This window comes from Aythya fuligula, chromosome 1, assembly GCF_009819795.1.
Source record: "Aythya fuligula isolate bAytFul2 chromosome 1, bAytFul2.pri, whole genome shotgun sequence".
In the NCBI taxonomy this organism is placed as follows: Eukaryota; Metazoa; Chordata; class Aves; order Anseriformes; family Anatidae; genus Aythya; species Aythya fuligula.
The window spans coordinates 137,047,614-137,062,717 of record NC_045559.1 but is presented as its reverse complement, the minus strand read 5'-3'; the positions used below and the strand labels follow the sequence as shown (position 1 = coordinate 137,062,717).

Here is a 15,104-nt window from a genome sequence, read left to right as displayed (position 1 = left end):
TTTCTTATTTTAGTCGCTGACTAGTCCTTAAGAACACTACAACTACTAGCTGGCAAGGGTAATAGTAACCGAAGGAACAAGGCACGCTAACTGTATTTGGAATTACCCATCCAAACATGTACTTTAGAGAGACATTTCTATGTTTTACAATTTGGAGATTAAAATAACATGGCTAGAGAGTAATAAACTGCTTTCTTAAGATCTCTAATATCTGTTTTGTATTGTTTGTCTCTGTTTGACCACAACGCAGAGAGATTTTGAGTATAACAACTGCTCAGGTTTGAGCTTTGTTCAAAAACGCGCTTGGTAATTGGTTGTGAGGACTGTTAAATATATCTCATCTTTCCACTGTGCAAACATCAAGCATTTCCTGTAGTAAATTTCATTGTACATGCTAGCAGGCTGCAGGCAGATCAGGAACTGGTATTTATAACCAGCCTCTGTTTGTCCTCACCTCTGTCCTTGTTCTGTGCTTTGCAGGATTCAAAGGGCTGCTGTGCATAACTGCACTTCCACCCCGTATGTTCTCGTTTTGCGGATCCTGAGAGTCTCACAAGGGCAAATCCTCCCTTCCATGGTATTAAATATTTATACGGTGACCTGCTGAAGCAACGCAGGTGAAACTATAGGCGGCACAGCAGTAAGTGCTACATCTTTTTACCGCTAAACATACACGAAAGCATACTCCAGCCTTCCTGAGGCAGCTGCTCCAAGCAGAGCAGGCGAACGGAGAGGGACATGTTCGGGAGTTTCTCTGAACTTGTGTTTTGGGGGCGCACTAAAATGCATCAGTACTGAAAGCACTGATTGATAGCGTGACGGGAAAACGAGCTTTTATTTGCAGCTAGGATCTCTGTGGGGCAGATATCGCAGATACTGCCAGCTGAGGCGCCATCTCCTCAGGCAGACACTGCCACAGGGACCCCTCAGGGACCCCTCAGGGACCCGGCCGTGACGTCACACCGGGGGGGAGCTGCCATGACGTCATCGTGCTGCCGTCACAGCCCCGCTTTTCCCCATTCCCCTCCCCAAATTTCGGGGCGGGTCCCCCCCGCAGCCCGCCCCCCGCCGGGCGGTGCCGGTGCCGGTGCCGGGAGGGCCGGGCGGGCGGAGCGGCGGCGCCAGCAGCAGCAGCAGCAGCAGCCGGCGGCGGGGGCGATGCGGATGGCGGCCGAGGGGGCAGCGCAGAGCCCCGGGCCCGGTCCGGGGCCCGGCCCCGCCGCCGTGTCGCTGGGCCTGAGCGTGGCCGTGGTGTCCAGCCTGGTGAACGGCTCCACCTTCGTCCTGCAGAAGAAGGGCATCGTGCGGGCCCGCGGGAGAGGTAGGGCCGCGCTGCCGACGGCAACACCGCCACCCCCCCCCTTTCTCCCCACCCCACCGCCGGGCGGCCCCAAAATTTCCTCCGTAGGGGTAGATTTCCCTCTCGGGGGTGGCTTGTGCCGCTGCCTTGCCGCTGCCCCCAGCGCAGGCTGCAGTGGAGCGGCGCAAACTTGCAGCTGGCGGCTGGCAGCATGAGCTGGCAGCTTCCCGTGGCGTTTTGCACCCTGCGAGCGTACAGCTCGGGGTCCCGCACAGCTGCTTGGCAAGCGTGCTGCCCCTTCGAGGCGGCTGTAAGGCGGTTTTGTGGTCCGCAGAGGGGCTGTGTGTGCATGGTAAATGCCAATCTTGCTGTAAGGGAGACGATGGGAAAATGAGGGAGACAGGAGTGACTCTCCAGCCTAAAGGAACTTTCCATTTTGCTCCATAGTTGGGGCTCATCGCTTCGGTCATGCATCCCTGTGCGTGGTGCTGGTGTCTAAAACACCTGCTCTGAAGGTTTCACTCACTTTTATCTGTCTACCTTGCCAAGTGTTTCCCATTGCTGTGCTCGGCGTGGCAGGTACCCTGCGTCCCTCTCCTTTTGGTGTTCCCAAGCTGTGCAGCACTGCCTTGAGCCCAGCGGCCAGAACCAGGAGCCCAAGATGGTCGGTGTCAGATGATGGCTTTTTTTTTCCATTGCCTTCAGTGGGTGTTGTATAATTAACAAGGAGGCACTTCAGGGCTTTCCTCGGTTCTCTCCCCAGTCAATAACATGGTGTCAATGCAATTAGTAATCCTCACTCTAGTTAGAAACAGCAGTGGGTGGCAAATGTTTTGCAAAGTTATCTTCCTTGAGTCAATATTTTCTGTAATTTGTGCTCCCAACAGTGTTTTTATTTTATATGCAATAACAAAAGTCTAAAAAATGATTACACCCACTCTAAAGCTGGCCATTTTCATTAGTCATTTTCCATCTCACTTCAATTATATAGTGTGATTTCCAAGCATTTAATATTTCATAAGTCTCCAGAGTTGCAGATTACTGTATCTTTCTTTCATTTGGGATTTCAGAGTGCCCGCTGTAGGTACAATGTTGCCTATTGCTCCAGCAGGCCTTACGAGAGCATCTTCCAAAGTAAATTCAGATTTAAATCCAAATTCTGGATTGCTAGAAAGAGAAGCAGAATGTGAGAGAACAACATGATGCCAAGGTCATGTTCAGTGGGGCTAGTCTTTGGTTTAGTAGTGATTAGCCTTGATGCTCTGCAGAAGTAGAGCTGATAAAACGTGGTGTACAGGCTCCCTGGTGTGCTCCAGGTCAAGAGTCTATCGTCTGGCAATGAAAACAGCCATCCTTGAGCTGGGGAGGCACTAGGGGACAATCCAGAGTTTTTATTCTGCTCCTGGAAATGTGGCATTATGTCAGTAATTCAGAGGCTTCAGTCATAGTGTCTTCCAAACGTTCACATGCAGGAGGATCCATCCATGCTCCCGTACTGCCAAAACTGCGTGCCAGAACAGCTTCTGTGATACAACTTCATTCAGGCTGCTTGAGTGAAGTAATTTATCCAAATCACGTCTTGTTTCCATAGGTTTCCCATTCTCCTCATAGTGGTTCCAGTGCGTATGTTAAGCGGCACCTTCAGAGCTTTTCTCATGTGCTGACATTTTGGACGCTCTTCAAAGTAAAGCAGCATTACTATCACATAGGTGCTTCTAACACGTTGCCTTAAGGTCTAACTTGAACGCCTAGGCCAAATCTGGGCACCTCTGTCCTCCCTTGTTTTCTGCCCACTCAGCTGCCTTGAGAAAAGGGGTTAAGGTGAAGGTCCTAAATAGCTGAGAGTATGGAAATTATTCTGCTTTGTTGCTCCAATATTGCAGTTTCATATTTTTCTAATATATCTTTCTATACTTCCTCTCCCAGGTACTTCATACTTGACAGATATAGTATGGTGGTCTGGCACTATTGCAAGTAAGTATCTTAAATGGCTCCTTTTTTTGTGGTTAGGTAGCAAAATGAGACATCAGAAAATCTGGTTCTAATCTTGGATCTGGCACTCGCTGGTAATGAAATTCCTTTCCCTTGGGAATATCTCGCCCTTACTAAACTGTCTCTCTGGTTGTTATGTCTGATGGTGTTAGAAAAGGCAAAGAGCTGGGATAAAACCCAGTTAGACTTCTTTCCAGATATTCTGTAACATTTGATGCTTGTAGCCCTTGGCACCCACACACTGCTCTGACTGGATTCTTGCATGTTTTGTGTCCCTGGGTTGTACTGCTATGCCCGGTTTTTAAATAAAAGTCAAAGCTGAATAAGAAATTGTAGTTCTGCACAAAAGAGCTCATTGAGCATGTTATTTTTTAGATCAGAAAGCAGTTAGCCAGCCTCAATTAAAAAAAAAAATTAATTTATTTAAAAATAAACTTTTTGATTTCCAGTTGACAGTTCCAGTTTGGGTGTTGTGTTAAATCTGCAAGATTATTATGAAGCCATATACAGTGCTGATCATGAGATCTGTACAGTTTTCATCCGAGTATCTTTGTAAGCTATCCTCACACTGTGTTCAGTCTCCGATTTGAATCCAGCACGTGGAGTAACTAGCTCTTTACTTTTGTAGCTCAGCCCTAGTTTTACCACAGGAGTTTAAAATCAAACCCCACTTACAGACACTAGTCCAGCCCTTTGTGGATTATATGGAAACATTTTGATGCTGTTTCTGAAACGTATGTGAATCTAGTTTTTCCCTTGTTTTGATGCAGCAAGGTATTTTTTGTTGTTTTCATGCTGTACAAAAGGAATGGACATTGATAGATCCCTCAAAGAACAAAGCTTACAGCCAATGTAGAAGCCAACAGAGCTTCAGAGGCAAGTCCTCAGCTAATTTAAGATGAGCTTAAGCGGTTCTTTGTGGGCTTCTGACTTTGCTGTGATCACTGCTGCCTAAGCAGCAAAAGAATTTATGCTTTGGTCACTATTGTTTATTCTTGGTGCGGCTTCTGACTTGAGTCTCAGAACAGAGTTAAAACGAGCGTTTTTATTATTGGAGCTTATTTGGGTGAATCAGAAGAAAAGATTTCCTGCTCAAAAGCTGCCTGAAGGCAAAATAGCTGCAGGGAAAGGTTTCCTTTGGCTTATGTCTATCAGCTAGGTGCAGGTATTTCAGAACACAGCCACAATTATTTCACAGAGGAACCGAAGTAAGGATTCCTTAAGGACATTACAGGTTCAGTATAGCAGCACTGCCACAAACTGCAACAGCAAGGGCCAGGTAGGCAGCTATGGGATCCGGGGACAGGTGGTGTTTTGGGGGTTAGCAATATCCACAGTAAATCTGGGTGCAATTATAGTAGCTGATAGTGTTTTCTCAAGTATGGAATTTGGGGTTAGGATGACGAACAAAACCAGCATAAACTCTACCAACTTGTTCTCACAATATTTGTTCAGACAATGAACAAGCATTTCTGAGTTGGCATGCTGACTTGAAATAACACTGCCTAGCTATTTTGTGGCAATAGGATCTACTGCAAGACTTCAAATGAAAACCTACAGATTCTGCTAAGGGACTTTGGGGACTTTTTTTTTTTCTTTTTTTTTTCACTGTACTCAGAGTGATTACAGATATTCCAATTAGCATTAAACTCATTAGCTAAATAATTAGTTTCAGTGCAGGTTTTGATAGCTGCATAAATCTGACATTTGTGACTTTTTACAGTGGATGCATGTATCTTAGCATGTTATTGCAGAATAGGAATGCACTTGGGAAAGAAATCTCCCGTTTGTCTCCTCTTACTGTGCTTTAGTTCATGTTGTGGAGCAGTGTTGGAGCTTTTGAGCTGAGCTCCTTTACGAAGAAACGAGGCTGGAAGGTGCTTTCTAGGGACGTGGCTGATGCACATCAGCTGCAAACAGACTCGGTCTGTGGGAGCAGGCTAAAATAAGTCAGCACTAAAACCCCTGAGATGCATGGAGCAGATATCTGTTGCTGCTCAGATCTGCTCTTACTGGTCTCCTTGCTGATGTAGACATGTCTGTGCACCAGGCTGTGTGTTGCAATAACTTCTGGGATAACCAGCAACCCTGGTGTGCCATCCAGAGCTGAAGTCACGTCTTGATTTACAACACTGGTGTATCTGGAGACGGATTTCTATCCACTGAGGACTGAGTAGGTTGGCAGCAAAGGTCCTCCACAACAGGCAGATGGTAGCCATTACTCAGATTCTTTTTATAATTGGTCTTTGTTAATCCTGGCCTGTCACTCGCAGTGGTGAGAGACTGTTACTATTATTCCACAGCACTACTGAAAACTCTTGGTGAGTTCAGTTGGCTCACAATACGTGCAGTGTGACCAAAGCTTCAGAGTCCTAATTCATGCGTTGGTGTTGGTGCCATCTATTAGGGTTCTGTCCTCTGAAAGATAAGGCACCTGGCCTGCAAAAAAAAAGAAACAAACGGGTTATTGCCAGAATAACTTGAAAATGCAGAATCAGCAGAAACACTGAGCCAGGTGTGCCCTGCCCTCTGTGCAGGGTGTTCCTCAGGGCTGTTGGATGCCTTGAAGGTATCCGCGTGTGCCTGCTGAAGAACAGGACTGAAGCTGATAGCTGAGTTCCTCCACTCCCAGGGGTAGAAAACATTCAGAATACCACCACTGACTCCTGTGCTCTAACTCATTAACTTCTTTGGCTTGTTCTGGCATACAGAGAAAGCCTCGGTGCCTTGAATTAGTTTAATTTTGCCATGCTCTGCAGTTCCGTGAGTTTGTTTGTCTCCTTCGTGTTCCATATAGGTTACACAGGTCTTCAGCTTCGCTGAGCTAATGCAGTAAATTAATTAATGTTTGCACAGCGCTGTGCAGGTGTGAAGAGCAGGGTGATAACAATATTTGATAGTCAAGGGCAATGCCAGCCTGAGCAGAAAGACAGTTTGGCTTCTTGATACGTTTTTAAGTGCTAATAATGGCTCTTAACTTCAGCTTGAACTGCGAGCTGTGCGTAACTTGTGTTCAGTCTCAGGGCTCTCACCCGTTACCAGGCTGTCACTAGGCCAGCATCATGTTGGCCTGTTATAAACTTGCCAGCCCTTGCAAAACCATCAAGCTGTTTTTCTTTTTCTTTGCTGAAAGCTTGAACACATGAAGTGTTTATCACAGCTGTGGTGTGCAGTAGCGTGGTAAATTTAGGAGTTGGCTTTCATGGGGCAGAGGGGAGAGAATAAGACCGTGAGGCTTTTACTGTGATTTGGCACAGATCTGTTCTTCTTACAGTGGTCGGGAATTTCTTCTTGTGTTATATAGGGCTTTGAAAAGTTGATGCAGTCTACTGTGTGTCTGTCAAGGAGCTTTTATGCATGTGCTTCTCATTATTAGATTAGCTTCCTGTCCTTCCCTTCTTGGTGGAGGGCAACACTGCTGTTAGGGACTATAAGCAAGTGCATTTGTGTTATGTGTACGCATGTTCTGAAGTTGAAATTGGGGCTTAGATATGCTTTTAGCACTCCCCATATAAAAAATATTTGAGTGTAATCTGTGTGTTTCTGATTGATAGTCTTATTTGCAACTCCTCTTGGTGGAATAAGAGTAAGATTTACTGTATCCTCTTGGATCACCATCTATGGCAAATATAAATCCCATATTAATGTATAAAAATTCCACCCATTTTGTGCAAAATTAACAGAGCTGAGCAGATCTATAACATCTGTTTTCCAGTTAGATCAGTCTTTCTCAAGCAGTATTGGGTAAATTCTCATTCCTCCTTTTTACAAAGGGATTTAAAGGCTTATTTCTGTTTCTCTTGACAGTGGCTCTGGGTCAAATAGGGAATTTCTTGGCCTACACTGCAGTCCCAACCGTGTTAGTGACTCCCTTGGGAGCACTTGGCGTTCCATTTGGGTAAGAGTTTGCTTTTTTTGTTTTTCTTTGAATGCTGTTACTACTGAGCAAAGCATCAAACAGACTCCATGATCACTGGATCCACTATGAAGATAACAGGCTTATGAGCTTTAATGATGTGTTATAATGCCACCGATCGGAGCTTTGCCCAGTAAAAGGGGTGGTGGTGGTGGGAGAACAGTGAAGAGAGGGTTACTGAGTATCTTCTGTTTATCACTATGATCTGGGACAGATAAATGACATTTTTTCCTTCACTTTGATTATTCTGGACTCTTCTGTTTATTCTCTTATTTACAGTTCCCTCACTATGTAGATCTTTCTCATTGTTTCACATTCCTGCCCTACTATCCACAACCCATGTGTTTATTGATGCTGACGTTAATTTAAGTGGGTTTGGCCTAGTTTCCTGTAGTTCCCTTCATATGTATGCCCACAGCTTCTTCGGTGTGATGCTCATTTGAGGGAAGAGGGCAGAAAAAGGCATCAAGTGCTCTTGAATGGATTTTAATATACAGTAAAATATTTTTTGAATAGCTAAGCACTAGCAGTGAAACTACCACAATGGAAAAAGTACAATTATTTAAAAACAATGCTGTGCATTGCCTGAGGTTGGTTTGTTGTTTTTTTTTTTTTTCCTGTTCTCCGCTGTTGTTTGCTGAATTATCTATCTGACTGTTTTGGTCATCTACCTTAGAGTAGAAATTGCTTTGTGTAGGCTTCATGTCTGTCTTTAGTTTTATACTCTGTGAGGTACAATGGTGCTCTGCTCACCACCTGTTTAGCCTAGGCCACATAATTTTGTATATTTTGTTCAGCTACACATTTGAGCTGAGCCTTGGGATCTTTGTAACCAGAGCTGACTTTTATCTCATGATTGCATAACATATAAAAAAATGTGGGTTACTGGTATCTCAACAAACCATCAGCAGGTAGGTATCTGCCTTAGAGCTGCCAGATGCCTGTTTGTTCCTTCCTTTCTTTGTTTTTTATTTCTTCACTGTTTTTTTTTTTTGTTTGTTTGTTTGTTTTTGTGTTTTTTTTTGGGGGGGTGTTTTTTTTGTTGTTGTTGTTTTTGGAGGAGTTTGGCTATGGTTTGGGGGGTTTTCTCTTTCTGGGGGCATTTTGTTTCTTTGCGTTTCTTTGTTTGTTTGTTTTTCCTGAGATGAAACATCAACGAATGAGTAAGGCAGAGACTGGGTGAATCTTTCATAAGATAAATCAGAAGCGCATTTTGAGGGCTATTTGAAGATTCGCTAACATCTGGCAAAAATTTCTTTAAGAAGGAAATTGATGTTTAAAGTATGTGTTAGAGCATTATTAACGGGATTTATTCACACTTTTAATACTCTTCCTTTTTGTGAAAGGTCCATTTTAGCTTCTTACTTGCTGAAAGAAAAACTGAACATTCTTGGCAAGCTGGGATGTTTGCTGAGCTGCGCTGGATCTGTTGTTCTCATCATCCATTCCCCAAAGTCTGAGAGTGTAACAACTCAGGCTGAGCTTGAAGAGAAGCTAACAAATCCAGGTACTTTGTTCTTTTCTTAAGTCAGAATGATTTTGTGAGACTGAGAGCACACGTGAGGAGGGGACGTGCCATATCCATGAGACAGGAAAATTGAATTCTGAAGAAAATGTAACATAATAGAGGCAAACCAGTACAGTATTTTGTGCAGGAAAACGATGACTTGCTGAACTTAGAATTTCTCAGATTTATTGATACGTATGTGCCAAAAGGAAAACACAAATGTTTTTGAAAATGTTCTCTTTCACAATAAGATTAGAGCCTTTTGAACTTGTAATATTCTAAAATCTTGAAAAAGTGTATCTTGCTTCTTAGAGATCAAAGGTATAATTCTAGGATTTCAATTTAAGTTGCTTTGTACAAAACAAAAAATACTCATTTGCTTTAGGTGAGAGAAACTGAAACCTAACAACATCAGCTATCTAAAGTTAAGGATGAGAGGGGGAAAAAAAGTAAAGCAAAAAAAAAATTGCAAACAAAGAGAACAAAACAAATACCCTGGTCTAGATTTACAGCTTGTCTGACTGAAACGAACTGGAAATATATTTCTTTAAGACTTTAAAGCATGCAATATTTTTCACTAGTCCAACTTGTTTACAAACACTATAATATAAATGATATGGCCTCCCGGTTCTTCTAACTGCCCCTTCATCCCACTCAGCTAAATGGGATCTAACTTTATGCCTAAGCTCCTTGCTGGGTCCACCAGGTTATGAATAAGGTGTTGTCATAGCTGTCTGTCATACAGGACTTTAAGGAGGATAATCCTGATGGAAGAGAGCATTAAAAAAAAAAAAAAAAAGCCACCTTCAGTTCAAATGTGCGGCTGTGTATTTTACTACTTGATTTGCTTTACACAAAGCATGTGAGAAGTCACCAGTTACAGGTGCCCACGCCGTCACTAAGAGCACAGCAATATGGGTGTGTATTCAACAGTAAATCTGAATTGTGGTGTACGCCTTAGGTTCATTGGTAACATGATTTGCCTGCTAAAATGTCAAGAATGCCAAGAGTTCTTACCGTGCTGTTATCTTGTTTTCTTTTTGTTTTCCAGTTTTCGTGGGTTATCTCTGCATAGTACTGCTAATGCTTCTCCTGCTTATCTTCTGGATAGCTCCAGCTCATGGACCTACTAATATCATGGTTTACATCAGCATTTGCTCTCTCTTGGGCAGTTTCACTGTTCCCAGCACAAAAGGCATTGGGCTGGCTGCTCAAGATATCTTTCACAATAACCCATCGAGTCAAAGGGCTCTGTACCTCTGTCTGGTACTTCTGGCAGTATTAGGATGTAGCATTATCATTCAGTTCAGATACATCAATAAGGCACTGGAATGTTTTGACTCCTCTGTGTTTGGAGCCATCTACTACGTTGTGTTTACCACTCTAGTCCTGCTGGCTTCAGCTATCCTTTTCAGGGAATGGAGTAATGTAGGAGTGGTAGATTTCTTGGGAATGGCATGTGGATTCACCACAGTATCTATTGGAATTGTTCTTATACAAGTCTTCAAGGAGTTCAACTTCAATATCGGAGATTTAAATAAACCTAACATGAAGACAGATTAAAATATTTTTTTGAGGGGAAACTGGATGGCTCAGGGAATGACGCAGAGCCTTTCATTTCTAGGTCACTGATTCAAATGTGATTCAGGTTGGTAGTTGCCCTCTGACAATTTGGTGGCCTACGTGAAATGAATTGGAGGCCTCCATCCAGTTTCAAAGGAGCAGTTGTCCATGTACCCCAGTCAACACAATAAATGACCTTAATTGGGACCGTTGATTGAGTCAGCATAGGGACCGATGTATTTCCTTACTGTAAAGGGTGATCCATCAGAAAAGATTCATGGCTATCCTGACAGACCTGTGTGTGAATGCTTGTGTTATGGTGCCTGCTGTGGGTAGAGAACATCAGTTCCTAATGCACTCAATCTGATACCTTTCATGGGTGATGTATACCTTAAAAATAAGGGGGGAGGGGGAGGTGAGTAGAGCAATTTGTTAATACTGCAATGTGTTCACCGTCAAGGCTGTGAATTCTGAGACAAACGTTGGCTGAACTGTGGACTGCAGACTTGACCTTTTTAGTGACTGTCTTAGCAACTTGGTCTGCCATGTGGTGAAGACACTGGGGAGTCTTAAACTGAATTCTTTACACAGAGCAGTGGACCCTTAAAATCCTCCACTATTTCCTTATCAGCTGATGGTAGTGTCCAGGTATGCGTTTTTCTTTGTAACATGTGCATTAAGACATACTGCATTCACCTGAGAGTTTTTAATTGGGAGCAGACAGACAGACTGTGGAAACAATCACAGACTCATTGCCTATATGGTGGCTTATTTGTAAGCAGCTCAGAACTATCTCAGTGCCTTTGTAATCCAAAAATACTGCATAAATGTGAATGTATTTGTTTCAGATGGCCTACATTGGTTTAATAATTCAGTTTCACTGTCTATAATACTGTATTCAAATTCTAAGCATGTGAAGCATTCAGAAGGAGCCATGTATTTTTGGCAGAATTGAATTGAAACTCTTAAGATGCCTTGACAGCTTCTTAAAACAAAAACAAAAACAAAAAAAAACAACGTAGTCATAATGGGAAGAGGTAACCTACAAGAGGGCCATTCAAAGATGACCAACATACCTTGATTCTAGTTCAGTGACTAGATAGGAAACCATTTTATGAAGTAGTTAATAAGCAGCAAAAAAAAAACCAAAATAAACGTGTAGAAGACAAAAGAGAATGAGATTTCTCAGAGCTCAGAAGAAGAAAAGATGGCCTCATCCTCTTATAACGTGGGAAAAGGAGGTCGAAGGCTGAAAAAGCATAGGCATTCAGAGAGCTGGGTTTCAGAAAAACAACAGGAACATAGAATCAGAGCTGCTGACTTACAGACCTGTGTGAATAGTTCAGCAATAATATTTTGACAGGTAGTATAAAATAGGTTAAGCTGTGATTGGAAAGATTCTGAACTGTTTAGTTTAAACCTTTTAAAGAATATTGGTATTTCAAAAAATAGCTAACTTCCATGTTTTGTTTATATTTGTTAGTTAAAACAAAGTCAAAAAATTGTAAGGTGAGCCTGAAAAGTAACGAGTGTTACCATTTTAAGAGCAAAAATGGAAAGCGTACAGTTGAAGTCAACACCTCTATGTCAGGACAGGATGTCTCTTGAACAAGCAAACAAACACACAAAGTGATTATGAGACTGTTTGAGAAAGTTCATGACACCTTATCAAGAAATCACGAACCTAGCTTTGTGGCTGGCTGAGCGTAATGCAGATGTTGATTAATGGGGAGTGATAGCATCTACTTTCATGATGTGGTTTTTTGACCTGAATTAATGCTACTTTAAAACTCAGCCTCTGTTTTAATTTCAGAGAAATGTTAAAAGCCCTTCTGATGGCAGCAATAAACATGAGGACTTACTCTCAAAGACTTACTATTCTGAAGGGAATATTGTGAGGGAATAAGAGCCCCAGGACGTTATTTGGAAGCCAGTTTTACAACCCCAAACTGTGTGGGAGTGATTCTGAATTGACTCTGAGTCTGAACTAGCAGAAACATATGTTACTATAGACTGGCACAGAAGCCAGGTGTCTTGGTGGAGTAAAATAGCGCTAGTAGAGAAGGGGCCATCCCTGTGGATTTGCAGATACTATGTATGATTTCTAGACGGTTTCAGGATTGTAAATGAGGGGAATTGGGCTATGAAAGATAGTTAATACTAAACCCTGCCCTTTATTGGTTGGAAGATGGTATATTGGTTATCAGCAGACAGGTATGTTTTGTCATACTAGTTCCTTTTTTTTTATTGAAGCCTGAATTGTACATAAGTTATGAGACCTGTAGTGACCTACATTTTTAAAACCATGTTAGCTGTTTTCTGAAGCAGTCAAATTGTCTTTTCAAAATCCACATTCAGAGTTCATGAGTTGCATGTTGGTTTTATACCTAGCATTTGGTCTCTGAACAGTTCTGTGAAAATCTCTCTTTAGGTTAAAGTGAAAACATTTGTGTTCTCAGACCTCTGGCCATATTTGTGTGTTTTGTTTTAAAGTTTACTCCTATTTATTTAGAAAGTGCCTATCCTAGAATGTTAGGTGCATATGCAAATCATTAGGAAATATTATATCAAAAAAACTTGACTGCCCTGTCTAAACCTTGCCATTTTCTGCACCACACAAACAAGTTTACTTGATGAACACCCTCTATGCAGAGTAAGAATTAAGTAGCAGCCGTGTTCTGTGGTCCTCTGGCCATTCTTATAGCTGATAAAGGTCTGCATAGGTGTCTTCTCCCCAGCTGCTCCTCATCTGTGATGAGCTTTCTAGAAATGTCTAGTTAACCTTCTTTAAAACAGATGTCAAAAGCCAGCACATAAGGTGAAAGAGATTCTTGTGGCCTTGCACATCTTTATATCTGCAGCCTTTCACATCATGAATGCTAAATAACGGAAGCCTTTATTTTTTGCTACTTTGTTCAGTATCTAACAGCGTTCTTCTGAGTTCTGCTGTACCTGGATCTGGTTCAATTCTCACTGAGAAGTGCATTAGCATTTTATTTTGTCACTGTTGGTATGGTTCTTCTTCCTTCTATCCCACGCCCTCCTCATTTTAAGTGTCCTACCTCTTTTAGTCTTTTCCCGTTGCTTTTCTGACTCAAGAGGAGGCACTGCTGAAGCTGAATTTTAGCTGTTCCCTCTTTTCCACCCCTTTACGAGTGACTTTGAATAAGATATCTGAGTTCTGTCATCTCAGGGAGCAAATGTGCATAGTTGTCTCCTGAGCTTTGGTATCCCTCATGGGTCTGCCCTTCCCGTCTCCTTGCATTACGTGTGCTGATAGCTACAAGCCAGATGATTTGTGTGCTGATGCCGATGTAGAAGTGACGGAGGCTGCACATACCATAAAGCAGACTGATGACAGGGGTGGGGTGCATTTTGAATTCAATTCAAATCCATATGAAAGACGTTTCACTCCGTATGTCTGGCTTCTATCGTGCTTACCAAACAGTTATATGAAGACAGCTCTTTGACCATTATCCCTTCAGTGTATGGAGGATTTACACGTGTCGCTCCTGATCTTTATTAGGTGTCAAACACAAAAATCCCTCAAATGTTCAGTAGGAGAATAGAAACCTTTTTGATACAACCAAAAAAAAATTTGCTACCTTACGTACTTATGTAAAAAAAAAAAAAAAAAAAAAAAAAGAAAAAATCTTTAAACAAAGTTATCTGCTGTATTGACTTTCCAGGACACTGTATGTGTAAATAGAGCCTATTTATTAGTGAGCTGAAACTAACACGAGCGAGAACCTGTCATATAGAACCTGTCATATCACACAGTTTGACAAGTGAGGCTTCCTACTAATAACCTTGGTTTATATTTAACATAGGTATTTTTCTGAAGTAACTGGCACTGGAAAATGAAAACACTGGATTTTGTTTGTTGAAATACTAGAATCTGTGAGGTTTAGCTTTGCTTTTTATTTAAAAAAAGATAGAGGGTTTGTATTTGAAGAAGGATCTCGGGTTATTAAGTATGGGGTGCTTAAAATGGGGCTTTGCACATTATACCCATCTTACCTTAAATACAAAACATTAAGGACTCTACAGATCTTCCTCAGTTGTCTTGTGATGATGTAACAGCTGTGAAGTTTTACTGTTAAATCAAATATTATCAATAATTTATCTATTACCTGATATCTTTTCTTTACAGAGATTAATCTTTGTAATAATTCTTTGGTGCTGCTGAATATGGGCTTAAGTGATGCGGGGTTTTAGTGTAATATGTTAGGCAGCAATGAAGTCAAAAGTTATTACTAGTGCCCAAGTGTTTCAGACAGCAATGTTGAAATGATTACAAAGTTACAGATTAAGAAATCTTTTTTAAAAGCTGCAAATAAGTTTTCTGTGTTTATTTTTGTTGCTTTTATTTTCCCAGATGGTTGCTCTAGAGAGTAGAAAATGTTCCACAAAGGGGGTATTTTTTTTAAGTTAATTCTTTTTTAACTGTGGATTTTTTTATTTTTTTTTACCACTTTCTCTTTTCTTGGAATGTAAAAAATTGTTCTGATGGGATGTGGGGGCAAAGGTGGATGGCAGCAAATACACAGTGTCAGGTTGGGTTGCTTCGATGCTATTGCAATATAGTCACTACAGATTACATAAAAATGGTTTATTTTACTAGCTTCTGAACAATGTATATATATCTTTGTTAATGGCTTACAAGTCAAGCTTACTTCTTTGCTTTTTAAAAAATAGTTATAGGCATGTTGTATTTGCCTTGTGTAAATTATTAAAGGCTATTTATTAAGTTTTCTGAAAACTAATCTATTTATTAACCTGTAATGTTTTAAAATAAATGATTTATTTCTAGCTCAACACTTGTT

The 15,104-nt window shown here is 41.5% G+C and overlaps 1 protein-coding gene across 1 annotated transcript; it reads left to right on the top strand.

The window, feature by feature from the left end:
* Window positions 1-1,105: 1,105 nt before the first annotated feature.
* NIPA1 (NIPA magnesium transporter 1) lies at window positions 1,106-13,865 on the top strand. The gene is made up of 5 exons (XM_032208167.1): window positions 1,106-1,321; window positions 3,227-3,274; window positions 7,100-7,190; window positions 8,555-8,715; window positions 9,767-13,865. Exons 1-5 carry the CDS (start codon window positions 1,159-1,161, stop codon window positions 10,276-10,278), a joined length of 975 nt encoding a protein of 324 aa, XP_032064058.1. The 5' UTR covers window positions 1,106-1,158; the 3' UTR covers window positions 10,279-13,865.
* Window positions 13,866-15,104: the final 1,239 nt, after the last annotated feature.